This window comes from Mugil cephalus, chromosome 6 (assembly GCF_022458985.1).
Source record: "Mugil cephalus isolate CIBA_MC_2020 chromosome 6, CIBA_Mcephalus_1.1, whole genome shotgun sequence".
Lineage (NCBI taxonomy): Eukaryota > Metazoa > Chordata > Actinopteri > Mugiliformes > Mugilidae > Mugil > Mugil cephalus.
Genome location: NC_061775.1, coordinates 10313815 through 10332702, shown reverse-complemented (window position 1 = coordinate 10332702; position 18888 = coordinate 10313815). Strand labels below are relative to the sequence as shown.

Here is an 18888-nt window from a genome sequence, read left to right as displayed (position 1 = left end):
CACTAATTTCATATTTCAGCGCAGCCGCCTGTCATCAGTGCTCTTATCAAAAATACATACCAGACCGTAATCACAGGTGGAGCGGAGGCCAAAATACCTCAGAGCACATGAGCACAAATGAAAGATGGGAGAGGTGGGGGTGGAGGTGGTGGGGGTGGGGGGGCATGTGGAGGATGTGACAGAGGAGGAAAGTGGGACAAAGGAGTATTATGGGTTAAATCAGAGCAGGGAGCAGCTGCCGAACCGATTTGTCAGGTGAAATATGCACAAACATGTCACCGTGCGGCTTCCAAAAGCGGGCCAATTTCACTCCTTTGTTGCCACTGCGAGGGCTCGAATGATGTGCAATTTCATTCCGCACTGATGCTTGAGTGTGTTCGTGTGAAGCGGAGGCAGCGGAGGTGGAGGGTGTGCTTGTGTAACATCAGCATTAACCCCCTGTGTGGACCAGTCACAAATTTAGGGGACATGTCTGAACAGGTCACCGGCTGCAACAGGACACTGGGAGGTGGAACTGAACAAGGTCCATGTGCATCTAAGATCAATAACTAAAAGTGTGTGTGAGTGTCTTTTCCATCTCAGTCATCATTATCATAAACCTCCTTAGAATCCCACCCACTTCCAAGGAGGTTTATAATAATGATGACTAAGATGCAACAGATATGCAGGCTGGAAGAGTATTTATTCTTAATTTGGCTGTTATAGTATAATATGTTACGTTGTTTTCTACTGAGACTAATCACGATAAGTGAGAATCTCCTTTCTCCTTCCAAAATAAAGGCTGTTTTGTCAGGACACCCAGCTAGAGGTCCCACCTGCGGCAGGAGTATAGCTTGCATATCCACGTGTAGGCGGGGGCGCACGGGAAAGGAGGGGGGATCGCCAGCAGCCAATCAGATGTGACCACCGCTGGAGCGCTATAAAAGCCGCGTGCGCTCCTCCGCAGCTGCATTCACCGTGTCTTCTCCTCAGACTCCACCACCACCACCAACAACCAGACCCGGCGTTGCATTTCAACCTTCTTTTTTTCCCTCTTTGGCGAGCGATAAAGGATTAATTTCACCTGCTTTATCAGAAAGCGCTGACAGCTTTACGAATTTATTTCGTTTTTGCTTGCGACGGAACTGTCAAACGGACAAAAAGTAAATAAAAATGCGTCTCATCCAGAACATGACGACCATTGCGGAGTGTACAGCACCTGAATACCCGGTCCCCAACCGGGCCATCAAAATATCTGTGATAGGAGGCAGCGGAGTGGGAAAAACAGGTAAGAAAACGAATAAAATACACGCCTCGTAGTTGAGTTATAACCTACCTGTAGAGAGATGTATTCGCTCCTTTCATTGACTAATATTCTGTCTCTTATTGTCTTCACTTTAGCACTCGTTGTGAGATTCCTCACGAGGCGATTCATCGGAGACTATGAGCGAAATGCTGGTAAGTTACGAGATGATTTAGGAGTCAAATGAGCCAATGTGTCTCTTTCGAAAGAGGTAAAAAAATGTTTTGGTGCTAAGGGTTTCTGCTTTTTTTTGTGTGCGTAGGTAATCTGTACTCCAGAGAAGTCCAGGTGGATGGAGAACAAGTGACCATCCAGGTTCAGGACACTCCTGGTGCAGAGGTAAGAGATTTTTTTATTTTTTATTTTATTTTATTTATTTTTTTAAATAGTGTTCTTATCCTCAGACAGAAAGCAGATTCTTTAAGGCTTAAATCGTCAGGGCTGGCTGTAAGGTGATGGAGCAGACATCTGTTAAAAAAAAAAAAAAAAAAAAACTGTGGATAATTTAATACAAAGATAATTCACTGTCTGGCTGTAAAAATCATCTGAGCCTCTCCTGGCCGGGCGTTCCTCCAAAACAGAGCATACGTGTGTGTGTGTGTGTGTGTGTGTGTGTGTATGTGCTTGTTTCAACTTTGTCCTCCTGAAGTAGAGCCCTTCATTCTGGCTGTCTAATCTCCCATTTAGGCTAATGGATGTCTGGGGCCAGGGTAAATGATACCCTGATTCAGATCCAGACTTCTCAGTCACCCACACCTCCCTGTTCTAGAGGAGTAATCCTATAGCTCTAGTCTGGCTCAGTCAGCATTCCAGTCCGTACAAAAAGCTTGGCTACAGAAAGTCAGGGAATGTTTAATCTGGTCTGAATTCACATTATTATTATATTTTTTTGGTTTAACACAAAGGATTCGGAGGAATGCGACTTTTAATCATTCTTTTTTTCCTTCCTTCCTTCTCAGATGACTGATAACGGTGTCAACCTACCCGACCACGTGACCTGCTCCATTCAGTGGGCCGACGCCGTGGTGCTGGTGTACTCCGTGACGGACCGCCGCAGCTTCGATTTGATCAACCAGTTGCACCAGCTGGTGGTCCGCACCGGCGCCGCCAGCATGCCCCCCGTCATCCTGCTGGCCAACAAGGCGGACCTGGTGCACCTGCGGCGCGTCGACTCCCAGCAGGGGCCCGTCCTGGCGGGAACGCTGGGCTGCTCCTTCTACGAGGTGTCCGCCAGCGAGGACTACAGCCAGGTGCACGGCGCCTTCCACAGGCTGTGCTGCCAGCTCGCCAAGCAGCCGGCCCCGGCCTCCAGCTCCTCGCACGCCTCCCCCGGCGCCACCACGGAGAAGAGGCGCTCGCCCCTCATCCCGAGGCCCAAGTCGCCCAACATGCAAGACCTGAAGAGGCGCTTCAAGCAGGCGCTGTCGGCGAAGGTCAGGACTGTCACGTCGGTGTGAGGGCGCGCCGAGAGATTTGAAAGTGGTCCAGAGCGGCCACGCAGAGGAAGCTTTGAATGAGGAAGAGAAAAGAGAACAGAGGATTCTCAACTTAAATCCTGTACCACTCCCTGAAGAACGCGGGTGTGAGATGAACAGTCTTAGCATCCACATAGCGGGCTGATGAATCTTTACAGAGGTCATGACCTCGAGGCGGGCAGGAGGCTGTCCGATGATGTGGGAGAGAAGCAGTGAGGGGGAGAGACAACAAACCTGAGGACACAGAAAAGCCGCCACCTGAGGCTGAAGTGAACCACAAAGTCTGCACATATAAAAAAAAAAAAACTGTTAATCAAACTCTCCTGGCAACAGCAGCTCTGAAGGACTGCTTATTTTTAGCTGTGCCGCCAATCATGGCTGTTCTTTATTCAGACTCTGCCACTGCTAAATGCTGGTATTATTATACCAACCACTTTAGCCAGGGTCCTGTGCAGCTGTGTGCGCTCAGTCTCTTTCATGTCAGTATGTGCAGTGTGTGTATATATACATATATATTTTTTTTCTTTTGCAGTCTTCACAACCGTCTCTGCGATGAGAGGAAGGGGTTTGGAGTATTGTATAGGGGCAGCAGAGTATGTAGCATGTTGGTTAAGTGTTGGTTAAAATCACTTATGCACTTTATTAAAAGAAAAAAGGAAAAGTCCGAAGGGCTTATTGTTATTTATTTGCTATGAATTCACTTTTTTTTTGTGCACAATAAAATGACGATGGATCTAAAATGAACTGTCTTTGTCTTTTAAGTTTGTGCTTTTGAAAAAAAAAAAAAACACGTACATTATTTCTACTGCATTTTTGCATCTGCAGTAAGTCTATAAACACTTAAAAACTTGGGAGTCATATACAAGGTCCCCCCTCCCTTTTTTTTTTTTTTTTTTTGTAAGACTATGATCAATATCTCTCCTATTGTGAAGGAGATGACGCACACAGATAAAGGTAGTCTGACCCATGAATGAGCTGGGCTAACAAAAGGCTTCACAGCGATGAATAGCCTGAAGACAACAGAAGCATGACTGTACAGCTGCTTCTGAGAATTTGTGACCTGCCGAAAGCCAATAGCCTGCCTCCGTCCTCCCCTCCCCACCACCACCACCCCCAAGACAAAATCCACTTGACTAAAATGAAAAACGCTCAAGTAACAGGAGCCGACTTCATGTTAGTTTTTCTCTTAGGTGACCTCGTCTCTTCTCGGAATTAATGAGGAGGGGGGGTTAAAAAAAAAGATACTAAACGCTTTTCCAATAAAACCGAAGGACAGTGTGTAATTACGTTAGCGCTGTGTTTATTTGCACTTCAGAACCTGATAAGTGAATCCTGAATATCTCGTTCCAGTCCGTCAGATGAGCCGCTGGATCTACCGGAGCGCGCCTCCGAAGAAAAGACTCCGGGCGCTCAGAGTCGCTGCAGGTGTGTAGGTGGCTGAAATTACTGAGCTCTCGCCGCGGTGATTCATGTCGGAGAGAATAAAGAGAGTAGGAAGGGTGTAGGTGAGCTCTACGTAACGGGGAATTATCCGCCTTTGCAGACAGTGTGAAACGATTTGTTAATTGTTCCGCTCTTATTTGTCACCGTGCGATGCCCTGAGGCGTTGATGCTGACTGGGAGCGCGTATTCTCTCCGCCACGGCGGCGCGCCGTCCCCTCCTCACACCCTCGCTTGTAATGAGTTCACACCTACGGGCCTGCTTTTTACGCGGCCTCGCCAAGAATCAGAGGTGTGTACGCGAACTGTAAACAGCACAGCATAACACAAGAGAGTCTGAAAAGGAACTTTATTCAAACAGTACCAGGGACGTATTGTTCAGACGTAGAGACATGAGTTTGCTGTCAGACTTTGCAGCTGACGTGAGCGGGGCAGGAATGTCGCTTTGTTTCTTCGGTGTCGTTAGCTTGATTTCACCTTGCGGCTGTGAACACACATGTGGCTCCTCGCACCTCCTCCTCCTCCTCCTCCTCCTCGCACCTGAGCAACCAGATGTCTGCGGCGCACGAGTCCGTCCACCTGTTCATGGCTGGCGCGTCCACGTGACGGCGGCTCAGACACCGATATCGGGCGCCAGCCTTTGGGTGGAGAAGAGCAGCTCGGGGATATCCGTCGGCCTTAGTAACCGGGTGGAGAGCACCAGCACCTGGAGCAGGAGAACAAAGCCGTCGCTAAGGTTAAAAGGCTTCGCGGCGCGTAACTCGACACTTACAAAATGAAGCAGATACGGATGTCACGTTGGTGTAATATGCAAATTGGCAGTTTAGCAGGAATCGGGGGCCTCGGCAGCTGGATTATTTTTGTTTATGTCTTTAATCATCTCCGATGAGACGGCACAGTGCTGTTTTCATCTTTCACTCCGCTGCAAAAATAACTTTTTGATGCGCCACACACCACAATGTATCCTACGAGCGGGAGGATGAGGTCATGTGCGGGAAAAAAAAGATATTTATGGCGTTTCGGGGAAACGATATGACAGAACTTCTTAATGGAGTCTCGGGTACACGTTTCCCAACAAATATGTAAAAATAACTTGGATGTTTATTCAGACACGGGGACCAAGATGTAACATTGCCAACACATTTACATATTAAGCTGCTCGCCTGAAAGGAGCTTCAGGCTTCATTGTGAGCACGTGAGAATCAAGCAGTGCAGCTTTGTTTGTTTTTTTTCTATGCAAAAAAGGAAACCGCCGGCACAGACCTTCACAGTCACCGGTGAATGAAGGAGCGAAAGAATAACAGATCTGGGAGCAATTCATTTAAATGAAACCTTTCACGTTTCTTGAATGAAGAGAACTTTGATTTGCACCATAGAACAACTGAGAATATGTCAAAACTATGAACAAACCTGGAAGGGGTTATATAAAACACAAAAGAGAAAAATGTGCGCTCAAAGGTTCCTCCTGGTCTAATGTCTTTGTTTCAAGCAGTTCTCCTCCTCTTATTGTCGGCCTTCACTGCAGTGGTTTCTTGGCAGTAGTCCAGCCATTAAGGCCTCATTCACACACTAAATAGTTGATGTTGCTCTAATTTGATGGGCTAATTGTCGATTTTTGATGCCGGGAACAAACGAGCTAATTCTCTGCAGCAGGGGTAACTTTAGAGGAGCCGGTCTCATCTCAGTGTTTGACAGTTTCTGCAACTGCACCAGAGAAACAGAAGATCTTGACTCTTGACTAAACGCCATAAAACGTGAGCTTTTCCTCCTCGTGACGTATAAAGGATTCCTGAAAGGTTTTGAAGCTCAGTGTTGTGGCACCAGCCGCCATCTTGGAACTGCTTGACGTGACCTACCTCAATAATGAATGTATGAACTGCAGCTTTTTGCACTTCGCCATGGGCTTCATGCAGGCTGCCGGTTTGGATTAATCCACTTTCAGAGCCAGCCTCAAGTGGACATTTGTGGAACTGCACCGCCATCATTCATTAAAAAGATTCCAGGGAATGATTTCATGAAGTTCAAGATTAAGATAATCCCAAAACTGTGCACTGTAAGGCAAGTGGTCCTTAAAATCGGAAACTTATTCTGACTTCTTAGACTGTTTTGATCTTACCACATAATTCCATACGTGTTATTTCCTACTTGCCATGTCTTGTTTGTCAGATGGCAGATCTGACCATGAACAAGTTGGGGGAGGTATGTTTTGATGCAGACCGGGATCCGGATTCAAAAGCATGAACCACCAAACCAAAATGAAAGAAGTAAAAGACTGCGCAGCTTTGGTTAAAGTATGCACCGCTCTCCAGTTAGAGTAAGATCTCAGCTCTCTTACGTTGTATAACAGAGGGGCTCTGTTTGTCTGCAGCCGTGTTGCTTTAACTTGGGGTCAGCACCTAAAATTGGCAGACGGCCTGTTTGTAGTGGCACACTGAGCATGTTTCAGAGGAATTTAGTCCAAGAGCAAGACCAAAACTTTGCAGTTTGTTTTCAGAAAATCGTCTGGTACCCAGGCAGCAGCCACCAATGCGCACATACAACTGCTTGTACCCAGTACATAGCACATGTATGTGTTAAGGTCAGAGTGTGTGTGTGTGCTGTCAGCGTGTGTGGGCCAGCAGGTTATTATATAAGCTCTTCTTTATTCAGTTCTCCTGATTACAGATGGGAGGCTTTGATCACTGCCTAGCCTTTTATTGCTCCTGGCCTCGTTCTCAAAGCCTTTCATTAAGACAAACCCACATCACCCAGCCTCGTGTCCCTCGCCGTCTTCTTCCTCGCACTCTTCTAACCCAGTGAAAACGCATTCATCTGCATGTTTTACCTCTCAGCGCCTGCTGCACATGTAATACGCAGTTAAAGCAGACGCAGCATCTCCTGTATGTAATCACTGCGACAATACGTACAAAGATCAGATGACGCTTTCACCTTTACACCTGGTCTGAGCCACCTGTGTATGTAGGTCAGCACTTATGTTCGCTCATGAGGTCACGCTCTCTGCCAGGACCAGGGCGGAATCCGCCTGAAGGTGGACGGTTTATAAAAATGTCCTCCGGGGCCATATGAGTCTACTACGCGCTTTAGAACCAGTTCAGAGACCAGAGACGGTCACCGGAGCTATTCTGACCATGGCCTGTTGGTTTGTGGATATTAACCGGAATCATCCTATGTTGTAGTTACAAATATACAGGTCTAAAGAAACATCGGCTAAACCACAATAGACAAATTAGCAGAAAAATGAGCAGCACAACACATAAATGTAATAAAAATGACAAATTTACATGTACACTTGTCTTCTCATTGCTTTGAAGTGCTTAGAAAGTGCTTCAACATTATACATTTTTATAGTAAAACGAAATTGCATGGTCGGATGGAGGATTAGTCCTTTGCAAAGACAACGCCTTTAAGCTACGACGTATCAGCCCACACATGTGACTGAGCTATGATAATATCTGGTTTCAATACTACAGTTTTTCACGTTGATATGCATCGGCAACACAACGCTGCATAAAGCAAGATGAAAATAAAGTTATAGGGTTATATGAGGAACATAGGTGGTTTGTTCCTTGGGGTGATCCACTGAGGCGCCAGTAGAGCGGAACGCGGGGGATTTTTTTCTGTCTACCATCCAAAACCAGAGGGTTTGTTTGGCTGTCAGTGACCGCTGTAGACATTTGTCCTCTAGTTTCTGGATATAATCCATTTAGCATCAAGCTGTGATTCACCAAGTACTGCTGACCATTTTTGGATATTTCAGTCTGGTCCAGAAGATTCTTATACACTCCCATATTAAGAGTTTCAGATTCTGCACCGTAATGTGAATTGCTTCAGGGTGGGCTTGAACTAACATGCTTTAACCAGCTGGCTTGTAAGCTAGCTGGTCAGAAAGATTTTCATTATGTGGCCATCTAGAGGTTATCACTGGTATTGCTACTGCAAAACTGCAAACATCAACTGTTTCATATAATGCAAAAGTGTTTAGTTAGCCACTGAATGGGTCGTCTGAGCCATCACTGATTAAGAAGACTCACCATTATTCTAAGAGACATGACTGTGTTGAAAAGATGATTAAAGCTAACTTAAAGCTAACACATTGCTAAACCCTGGTACCCCACTGGCATCGAACAATTCTGATTCACAAGCATTTCTCAAGTTCAACTATTAAATTGTTCGTCGTTTCTCCATATCCCATAATTAAACAGAAATCTGTTATTCACCTGATGGTAAAAAAAACAAAACAAAACAAAAAAAACTATCAACTCTTGTCTGCTCACCTGGGTCCCTGGTTTGTGTGTTGTAACCATCTCTTTGATGAGGCGAAGCTCTGAGGGCGTGACTCCACCGACCAGAAAAAGGAAGAGCAGAGGGTTGTCGCTGGGATGTGGACGGCTCACCTGGAGTTAAGATGGAACATTGTGATTGGTCAAGGCATTTTTAGGCCGTCAGAGTTATTTATTGTGCCTCTTATGTATTGTTTATCCGTGATAAACAACCATTTTTTTTTTTTTTTTTTTTAGGGACAATTTATATCATTTCATCCCCACAGTATCATCAGCTTCTTGCTGTCTTGATGCTGACTCACTGCGCTGTTGGACACCGGTGGTGATACCGATGACAATGGAGCCCAGAGGGCGATAGTCTCCTTACACCGGTGTCATGACGGCTAACACGTGGGCATAAAGCAGGTGGACACACACACTTATACAACATGCAAACTTAAGTGCTGCACCACCTGCGTCAGGACGCCCTCAAAGACTCAGCCATTTGCTGGTAACTGTCATTTTAAGATGCCATTTAACAGCAGGGTGAGGTGTGGCGCTTCTGCACAGAGCCATTGGCTGCTGGGAAATAATGGCTTCGCGCTATTGGTTGAAGGGCGGCAATGGGGACAAGCCTGCAAAGGCCAGTTGAGCAATCAGAGCTGCAGGGGGTGGTCCAGAAAGAAGAGTGGCTGTACACGTGAAGCAGCAGCAGGCTGGCGTGAAGCATGTAGGGGATGACGAAACATGTGTTTTCCCGTTGAAATGCGCGAACTAATGTTTTCTAGTGCATTCCGCTCATGTTACATGTTAAATTTCGAGGCAGATCTGGTGACACTTGCAGGCAGCGGGGACACGCGTTCTACATGTGCAACCGCCTGTTTGTTTGCTGCAGGCTTACACACCGCCTGAAACATGTGCGCTGCCATGGGGAGGACGGGGAGGCGGATGCCGTGGCCTGAAATGTGCCGCAGAGTGTGTAAAGGAGGCGAACAAAGCATGTTTAGAGGCGCACAGTTCCTTTTCCTGATTCGAATCAGCTGGAAGTTTATCTTAGTTTATCAAATCAGGGACTGGCTTTATCCCAACATCAGGTCATCATTCACATCATTCACATGTTAAACAATTTCAGTGTATTCTGCCTGTCGGGGCAAATTATTTCATTTTATTTTACATCCCAAAATGATCTTTTTTTCATGTTTTAATCCAGACGAGTTCCCCACTACATAGAATATTTATTTACTATCTTCAGTGAAAAGCAGTTCAATAGATTCTGCCACATCAAGTTTTGAGAGGCAGACACGGACGTACTGTATGTAATGAAGAGGAGCATCTTAAAGGTTTATAAATTGTAGAACTGTAGTCTTTTTGTTCCTTCCCTTGGCATTGATGAAATCTCCATAAACTCATTTCTGCTCATGAAAATGACACATTAAGATTTGTCCTTTCATGATTTAAAATGGCTCAGATGTGACTCTCAACCAGATCTACGAGCGTGCAAATTAGCCCCCGTGATGCAGCCACCGTGTGTTCAGATCCGATCGGCCATGTGCGGTCACGTATTTTATGCATCGCTAAATATTAAGTAGACCTAGTTGAAGAAACTCTGAATACAGTTCACCTTAACTGAGCCCCCAGTCTACAAGTTCATTAGGTTTGTTTCTTGATTGTCTCATACTGTGTTTTTAAAACTCTGGTACACTGCAGTTTCGACCTGTAAAAAGACACCATATGGACGTGGTTAAAATCTTTCTCTGTAGGCAGTCTTTAAATTCTGCTTGCAAAGAGTCTCCTCCTGATCACGTTAAAAAAACAAAACAACTATTCATTTCTGAAAGGGAAACCTACACAATATTAGGAAGGTGATCATAATGTTATATAAGCTCGTGTGTATAAAATGTGAATTTTCTTGATAGTATAAAATTCATAATATCCTTTGTTAGTCTTTACACATACTGTACTCTGTGGTGCAGTCGCCAAGGTGAGCTCTGCGCTATACAATGTGGATGAAGAAACACGACCTTTGCAGTGTAAAATATTGCAAACACTCAAATGTGAGATACCCTGCGACTTTTTGCTGCTTTTACTTATACGGAGGAGCTACTTTTGAATTAAGCATGAGCCTTATCTGCTGTAGGACTCCATTTAAATGAAGACTAAACATGGCACACCAGACACACAAACATTTTGGCTTCAGACAATTTACGATGGCGTTCAAGTGACACTGCGCAGGCTTTCAGTGGGTCATAATCTAGACAACAGGGTCCAGCTTGTTTAATGATATAAACCGGGTTCAGGGTAGGCCCCCGTGGTTAAAAATAGGACTTTTATAGGGGTGTTTTATTACATAAAGGGCGTGCACTGCGCCCCTATAGAACGGCCCAAGTTCAGGTTTATAGGTTTTGTCTGTCTGAGTTGGTGGTTCTCGGGCCAAGTTTTTTTTTTTTTTTTTTTTCAGCTGTGTGAAACCAGGCCACAGTTACACAACCTGTCTAATTCCTCCTAATCATTGGCTTAACCAGGCCCAGATGTGGGATCAAACTGTGGATGGTGATCTGATGTGTGCTGGATGTCCTATACTCACAAGAAAAAAAATATTTTTCTGTTGGAGAAAAAAGCACTCGAACAAAATATTATTACACACTGTTTGCCTTAAAATGAATGTGAGCTTAATGATCCCACCCAGGCCGAGACTTTAGGATCCTGCTGCTTCATGAATTCACTATAACTCGTGTTCTATAGCATGGACTGTATATGAATATGGACCCCACTGCCTGGCATTGGCCAAACTGACGCCAATTTCCTAGGCATACGCAGGGGGCCATATTACGTTTGGAGCCAGAGTTTGTGCAATGTGATCTGATCGATGACTCACTCATGTTTTTATTTAATTAATACTATAGAGAAACGTTGGATTATACACTGTATTTATGAACCCCCCCCCCCCCCCTTTCATGGAGCAGTTGGCATGGCAACTTGTAGTCACATCATGATGTCCTATCCTGTTTCTATAACTAACTAAAATGAAAATTACAAAAAATGGACACTTGTATATGCGTTAGTGTTATATTAACTACCTAAAATGACCAAAAAACATCCCTGAAAAAAAAATGCATTTAACGTTTTAGTTCGGCCCAAGTCCGTCGACTAACATGGAGGAGGTTGACCACCTGTCATAACACAACACACGCATTGCAACAAAATTAGGAAATATGTGTTATGTGATATATATCCTGAATGAATCCATAACATACAATGGCCCACAGGTACCAGGTCACAGACTAGAAAGAGCACAAGGAATCTAAGGGTCTAAAGGAGGAAGGGTGGGGGTGGGGGTGGGGGGGTATATAAGGTATATCTTTGTTTGGTAGGAAGACATGTCAGGCAAGGCTAGTAAATCATTGTGCTCTGCAAATGTGAAGTGAAAAGAAACAGCTGCTGACTCCATGTGGAGACACGTGGCTCTTTGTCCTAAAAAGTGTGATGTTTGTGCAAATGCTCAAGGTGTTTTTCTTACAGCTTCCATTTGCAGAACTGCGCGTCGTGATGTATATAGTATAGACTGAAAGGTCAGCGCTTCCAACTAACTGCCCTAAAAGCGTAAACATGGCATGATGTCAGTTTAGGCAGACGTGGGAAGCTTACTCAGCAAACTCAAACTGGGTCATGTTCAAAGAGTGGAAGAATGAACTTCCTCTGTCCGCAGCAGGTAGACAGAGAACGGGACCGAGCTGACCTTGTTACATACAAATGTTGCAGTGTGAGCGACGCCTGACCTTCATGAACATGCTGAAGCCGGTCTTCAGCAGATCCGTGAGGCCTCCGGACGTGTGCTCGATGTCGGGACATTCGGGCCTGTCGGGGTTGAAGACCTCCTCCAGGATCTGCCGCAGGAATGGACGATAGGTGGCCTGCGAAACAAAAACCATCAAAGGCACCACGGTTACCAACCAAAACACTTGAGGTGACGGCACGGTTTTATTTTTACACTGAGAACTGGATCAAGTGGGAAACGCTACGGCATCAATCTGGGCATGAATATGTGTGTATAGCTCGTTGAAGTGCTGGCATTTTCCATAGCGTGCCCTGCTTTTAGCCTCTGAGTGATTTTGTGAATGGCCGTGCGTTTAACAGACAGCGCAGTTATAAACAGCTCTGCCCGAAGCAAACAGGCTGCTGACTTATGAGTCACTTTAGGAAGAGGCGCTTAACCGCCACCGCAATCCTACACGGTTAAATGTGGCTTAAATGTGGCTAAAAAAAAAAAAACGCCGGCCAATCCCAAGTGGGTGATAAAGAGGATAAGTCAAATCAAGAATCAACATCTGCCAGCATATCCCAAACTACTGCTTTCCTCTAATCAAGGTACTGCACGGAACTAGAGCGCTCACAATCACTTCAGTGATTTTAAAAAAAATCACCTCGTCCTCGTTGTGACCGTCCGAGGCCTAGAGAGCGTTTTTTTCTTAAAACGTATCAGCAACTACTGACCGGACACAGTATTGTCTTCTTCGGTGCAACTGTGTGTTTAGTTGCTGATTGAAAAAAAAAATAAAAAATCTTACAGTGGGCGCAAACATATAGACGGTATCATATGACATAACCTCCTCCTCTAAAACTGACACCTGGCCCACTTTTCAACAGTTGTGAAAATCACAGGAAGTCATTTCTCTTCTAAGTCCGACAGAGAGAAAAGAACTGGTTTCAGTAAAATGGTCCTGAAGGAGGTGAATTACGTAACCCCCAGCCAAAGCCGTCTAAACGTATTATAATATTCTTAAAGGGTAATCCTTGGAAAAATGGCTCGATGGTAACGAGGATTCTGGATCTTCTGCCCAGTCCCTAAAGTAAAATGCACCATTTATAGCCCTCACGGCGGGCGAAGAATGCAAGAGTGAAGTTTGCTGTCTCAGAGAACAATAATGACCCAGATAAGACTTGGCACAGCTTCATTTCAGCACTCTGAATAAGAAAGAGGTCTTTAAATAAACACTGAATTCAGTGCTGGAACTCCAGATCACAGTCAGGGATAACAGCACAAGTATGAACCAAACCAGGCTCACTCGGGCGGTGCCACGGAAACATCTCACTGTTGATTTTAGCATTAAAAACACACCCACGCAAACACAACATCCAGATTCTAATACATGCAGGTGTTTATGCCCACAGACACGCTCTCTCTGTGTCACATCCGCCCACACCTTCAGTCCCCAAGGAACGGCCGAATCGCGCTCGGGGAAATCCTCGAGTTATGTAAACTAAAAAAGGACCCCGACCTATGCAGAGCTCGCTGCACGGGTCAGTCCACGCAAACTGATCTCGGAGTAAACCAAATAATGATTTAGCTCCAGCTAAATAACCTTCTAATGTGCGTGCGTATGCAGCGGCGCTGTGTAAACAACGGACAGTGACACCCTCTTCATTTAATCACCACCCACATGATAAAAACAATAGTGGAGTTAGTCAGTTGTCACACACACACATACACACACACACACACACAGATGCGCGTATCAGGTTCCCCCATGGGTTTTATTGACACGGAGGTGGATGAGCAAATTAATCTTACAAAACAACACGGGGACAAATTGAAAAAACATTGCTCAGAGGGCATCCGCCTGAATATCTTTGGAGGTGATCCAATAGCAAAATACTATGACGGTGTACTGTGTACCTCATTTAATCCTCTGAAAACAAGCTGAGTATGAACACTTCAGGACTCGTCCACTGTCTTCCGTCAGCCAGCGTCATTGGTAGTCATGCGTGTCCTGCCTCCACCGTCTTTTACATGTGATGTTGTCCGCTTCAGATGATGAGCTTTCTCCTTACTTTTGCCTTGCAGTCATTCTGGCACAGGTTGGCCTTGGTATTATCTGTCATCACATCACAACATCTCTGCTTCTTGATGCTCTAATCTAGTCTCTCTATTTCTGAGGTAAATTGATGTTTTGCACCTCGTGGTGCGCCCTCTGTGTTTGCTCTTGTGAAGTCTAGACTTGGATAATAACAGGAGAGTCCTACACTCGACTGAACGCTGTGAAGTGGTTTCTCTTTACCACGGGAGGGATCCTGAGGGCAGTCCCCACAGGTGTCTTCTGTGGACGAGCTCACTAGTGGGTCCTTTTTTTTTTTTTTTTTTTTCTCTGAATGTATGTTGCCTTGGCCACCCTGAATATATATATATATATATATATATATATATAATATACCTGCTGTTTCTATGGTGGACTCATTTCATTTGTGAAGCCTGAGGACGGCCAGTCACACGTGCACAGAGAGCCCCTTTGGTGCCCGCTGTGGGTTCACAGCAGTTTCCAAACCCAAGCACCACATTTTAAACAACTCCGGGTCATTTAACTTCTTAACTGATGAAGATATAATGATGGAATATCCCACATCCGTCTACGAAACGGCTTTTGAGCGAAGACACCAAGTCGTACCAGAGCTGTAATTCAAGTCACGGTAAATTAAAGCTGAAAGTCTGCACGTTGTTTATTACATAACTGCAACTTGAATACGTTTAAGCGAAAAATAACAAACCATGTGCTGGAGCCCGAACGTAGATCGGTCAGCCCCGTTCAAATACCTACGCAACAGCGAGGCAAATCTATCTAGTCAGTGGTGGGCATGTTTTCTTTCTTTTCCTCTTAATGTGATGGCTTACGTAAGTCTCCCACTCTGCCTCACCGCTCGGCGTCACAACTAAGAAACCCAGCGGCATCGTGAAGTGGTTCTCGGATAATTAGCCTATCAAGCCCCTCACCTCTCCTGAGCTCAGCAGACTGTATTAGAAGCTGGCTGTTAAACCCCCATCAGTGGCATGAACCTGACGCGTTTGTCTACAAATGTCAACAGCCTCCAATTACTCACAGCATGTCATTAGCTCAGGAAAGGCAGCTCTGTTTCATTATGACTTGATGGATTCAAGTGAAGTGGACTTGAAGTGCTCACGCTGATTATCGGTGTTGTTGATCATTTACATATATAATAATATAAGTTATAAAACCGCACAAATAATGAATAATAGTACATTCTTAATAACCCTAAGCTGAGCGTCTTGTGTCCCTGACCTGGTGAACTCCATCGCTGGGCGTGTAGACGGAGTGCAGCTGCTTCAGGTGGTCCCTGGCGTGGCTTAAGCCTCGGAGGGTCTCGAACATCTTCTCCACTGCAGAATGGGTGCGCTCCGTGGTCAGCTCCTCAACGCTGGCACAGCCTAACACAGCAAAACACACGCACGTAAGTGCACATGTATAAAGGACATGTATACAAGTATATAGAGTGATGTAAAAGAGGAAATCAGTATGCAGTTGTAGTATCCAAGACTCATAAACAAAAAAAAAACATCAGACACATGACATATTGCTTCAAAGCTGGCCCGAGGAGAGCTAAATGTGCAAGAAAATATATACGGATCTGCAAAAAAAAAAAAAAAAAAATGGCCAGGAGTGGTAGCATGTTGCTTTTTGTGGGTAATTTTCCCAGCTGGGTGTGCGCTGAAACCAATTATCAAGGTAAATGCATGGCAGCGAAAGGACAAGAGCTCCTTTATTCGAGCAGAGAGCACAGCGGTCTAATCAAAAGTTAATGTTCCCTCCTCTCTGCAGAAGTGCGCAGGGAAGCGGAGGCACACCGTGAGCCAAAGGACAGCACGAGACGACACGGGACGAAGCACGAGAGGCAGTGTCAGAAAGACGGAGGGGTTTGGAAGGAGAGAGGCCGTAAGAGTGTGTAGTCACGGCGTGAGAGGGCCAGGAGAGGCCGAGGGATAGAGGGTGGTGGCCAGGACATCGGCTTACACAGCTATCAGCAAACTGGGTCGACTGGCACCTGCACTTCCCCCTTGCTCTGCTGAGGAATGTGGCTGCTTTGTGTCAGCTGTGTTATATGGACTATATAAACACAAATCTGAATCAGCACAAAATCTAACAGCAACACCGACACTCCACCATCAGCGCAGCAAACGGACCTCTTAGTAGTTGTTTTTCACGTAGCAACGCAGCAAACACATGAATGCACGGAGACAAATCCATACTGTGACAGGTTTTTCTTTGAGTGCAACTTAAGCTTCCACTTCCTCCAAGTCAGGAGCCAGGAGTTTGGAAAAAAGATTAAGCTCGCAATCTTCATCCTCTTATGGTCATGCTGGCCCCCTTAGTGACATAATGACACATTTATCTTGTATAAACATGAGATGGATGTTAACCTTTGTAAAAAAAAAAAAACCCAAAACAAAACAGAAATAATCCTACAGGACTGGTGATGATGTTTTTTTTTTGAGACTATATTTGATGATTTGATTATGATGCTCTAAGCTAATGCTAATGTCAGCTGCGCTGAGGTCCAGTTCAGCCCTGCGTGCATGTCCATATTTGAGACTGGACAGACTGTCTGCACCAAGAAAGCAAACCCTTGATTTTAACCCGTGATTCTACTCTCCACTCTTGACTTTCACATGGTGTCCAGCCAAACACAACAAACAATGCAGCTTGTCCCTGTCACAATGCTGGCATTATGTCTTTGCCTCCTAGTACACAAAGTCCTGCATACCTCCGACCATAACATGCCTGTGCTGGTCAGAAGTCCGTGTTAAAGTCCACATACGTCGACCATTTTAAGACAACTGAAGTGTCTTAACCTGAGATCTCTCAAACGTGAAAAGGGAAATTTCAGGACAGATATGTCTTCATCAATAGATAACTGCAGATGAGACACACCTGGCTGGAGATGGGGAAGAAAGAGGCTCATGTTATGTAAAGAGGATGAATGGTATGAGATTATTGAAAACAATTTGCTAGCATGGAGAGAATGTGGATGAAAAACATTATGACCAACTTCCTAATATTGTCTTCCTTGTGCAACCAAGGAGTGTCATTGCTATGGGGTGGGGTTCTCTGGTCTGGTCTAGGTGGGTGCTACATGTCTAAGTAACATCCACATGAATGCCAGGTCCAAGCATTTCTTAACAGACCATTGAATTGTGACAAGATGGTCAATGTTCTTTACTTCTCCTGTCAGTGGTTTTAATGTTGTGGCTGATTGGTGTTTGGTTTACATACATATTTTTCTATGTTATTGTGCCTTCTGGAACAGACCTTTACACGTTAGGTGTTAATATTTTCCTACTAAGGAAGCTGAGGAAGCTGAGGTCCTTCAGCGTGTGCAGTAAAATGCTGGAGATCTTCTACCAGTCTGTCGTGGCCAGCACCCTTTAATCTGTCGTGGTCTGCTGGGGGGAACAGCGCTGCAGCCAGTGACGTGATCAGGAAGGTTGGCTCTGTCACTGGCTGCACACAGAAAACTTTTGAGGCGGTGGTGGAGAGGAGGAAACTTAACCAACTGTTACCAATCATGGATAACCCTGACCACCCTCTCCACCAGACGATACGCAGACGACGGAGCTCCTTCTCCTACTACTACTCACTACAGGTGTTACAGGAAATCTTTTCTGCCTCGAGACATACGCCATCAACTCCTCATCTGTATGTGACAGATAACACTGTCCATTATTTCTTTTTCCTTCATGTATTCACTCATTTTTATAATTCTATAAATAATGCATATATAGTATGTTATCTATCTATCTGATTAGATTCCCGTAGGTTTACGTCACCACTCTGGCCATTAGCCAGTGACTGATATATTATTATTACGAAAAACGGTGATTACGTCTGACAGCTGGGATAGGCTCCAGCAACCCCTGCAACCCCAGTGAGGATAAGTGGTTGTAGAAGATGAGATGAGATGAGTGATTGCAGCTGCTTTGGACCAAAAAGATAAACACAGGCCTTCATGGAGTACACTGTCGAACACGGAACAGTCTAAGAAACCCAGGTATCTCCTCGTCTCTGATGCCAGAATCGTCAGGCGCTTCACATTCATTAGGCTGAACTCAAAAGGGCGCGACTCCTGCGACCGCGGGGGTTCTCACTGAATCCGAAAACTCATTTAAATCTCTCACTTCGGCCTTACATAACGACATATGAGCGCACACATCATCCCACTCCTGGAGAGAAAGCAAAGGCACACACAGACTGTATACCATATGCGAGCAGAGTGTTGCAGATAAGATCCAACATTCACAGGAGATGAGGTAAAATTCTCCCTTTGTTGACGCTAACACGATTTATGTCTGTGGAAGTAACATCCTGCAAGACCGATGGAGTGAAAGGTAGACTTATCCCCCTGAAGATGACTCGAAGAATGCGGAAAACTGCCCTGCAAAAGCACTTGATTTCGTTTTGTTTGGCACATTATATACTGTACACTGAGGAATGACACTGTTGGCCGTGCGCGCCAAGCGGCTCGACTCCACCGGGCCTCTGTCTCTGTTCTTTGTTCCCCGCTAGTTCCATTCCCTTCCCATATAGATGATATCAAATATAGCACGGCGAGTCTTTGTTTTGAGTTGCTGTCTTCAGGAATGTGAAGT

At 45.2% G+C, this 18888-nt stretch overlaps 2 protein-coding genes across 2 annotated transcripts in view; one reads left to right on the top strand and one right to left on the bottom strand.

Moving 5' to 3' along the window:
• Window positions 1-942: 942 nt before the first annotated feature.
• rasl11b (RAS-like, family 11, member B) lies at window positions 943-3501 on the top strand. Its single transcript, XM_047587223.1, has 4 exons — window positions 943-1267; window positions 1381-1437; window positions 1545-1621; window positions 2242-3501. The coding sequence occupies exons 1-4, from the start codon at window positions 1153-1155 to the stop codon at window positions 2737-2739; spliced, it is 747 nt and encodes a 248-aa protein (XP_047443179.1). The 5' UTR covers window positions 943-1152; the 3' UTR covers window positions 2740-3501.
• Window positions 3502-4532: 1031 nt separating this feature from the next.
• Window positions 4533-18888, bottom strand: part of scfd2 (sec1 family domain containing 2) — an 88048-nt gene continuing 73692 nt past the window's right edge. The window contains exons 6-9 of the mRNA XM_047587222.1: window positions 15527-15672; window positions 12233-12367; window positions 8472-8591; window positions 4533-4903 (exon numbers count right to left, since the gene is read on the bottom strand). Coding sequence (XP_047443178.1) covers window positions 4811-4903; window positions 8472-8591; window positions 12233-12367; window positions 15527-15672 — 494 coding nt within the window. The 3' untranslated portion in view covers window positions 4533-4810. The remainder of the gene's footprint in view (window positions 4904-8471; window positions 8592-12232; window positions 12368-15526; window positions 15673-18888) is intronic.

Bases quoted from the DNA above. Each gene is read 5' to 3' on its own strand.
- rasl11b (XM_047587223.1), top strand. From the start codon at position 1,153: ATGCGTCTCATCCAGAACATGACGACCATTGCGGAGTGTACAGCACCT. The intron at 1,438-1,544 runs GTAAGTTACGAG...TTGTGTGCGTAG, and splicing joins AGACTATGAGCGAAATGCTG to GTAATCTGTACTCCAGAGAA. The intron at 1,622-2,241 runs GTAAGAGATTTT...CTTCCTTCTCAG, and splicing joins AGGACACTCCTGGTGCAGAG to ATGACTGATAACGGTGTCAA.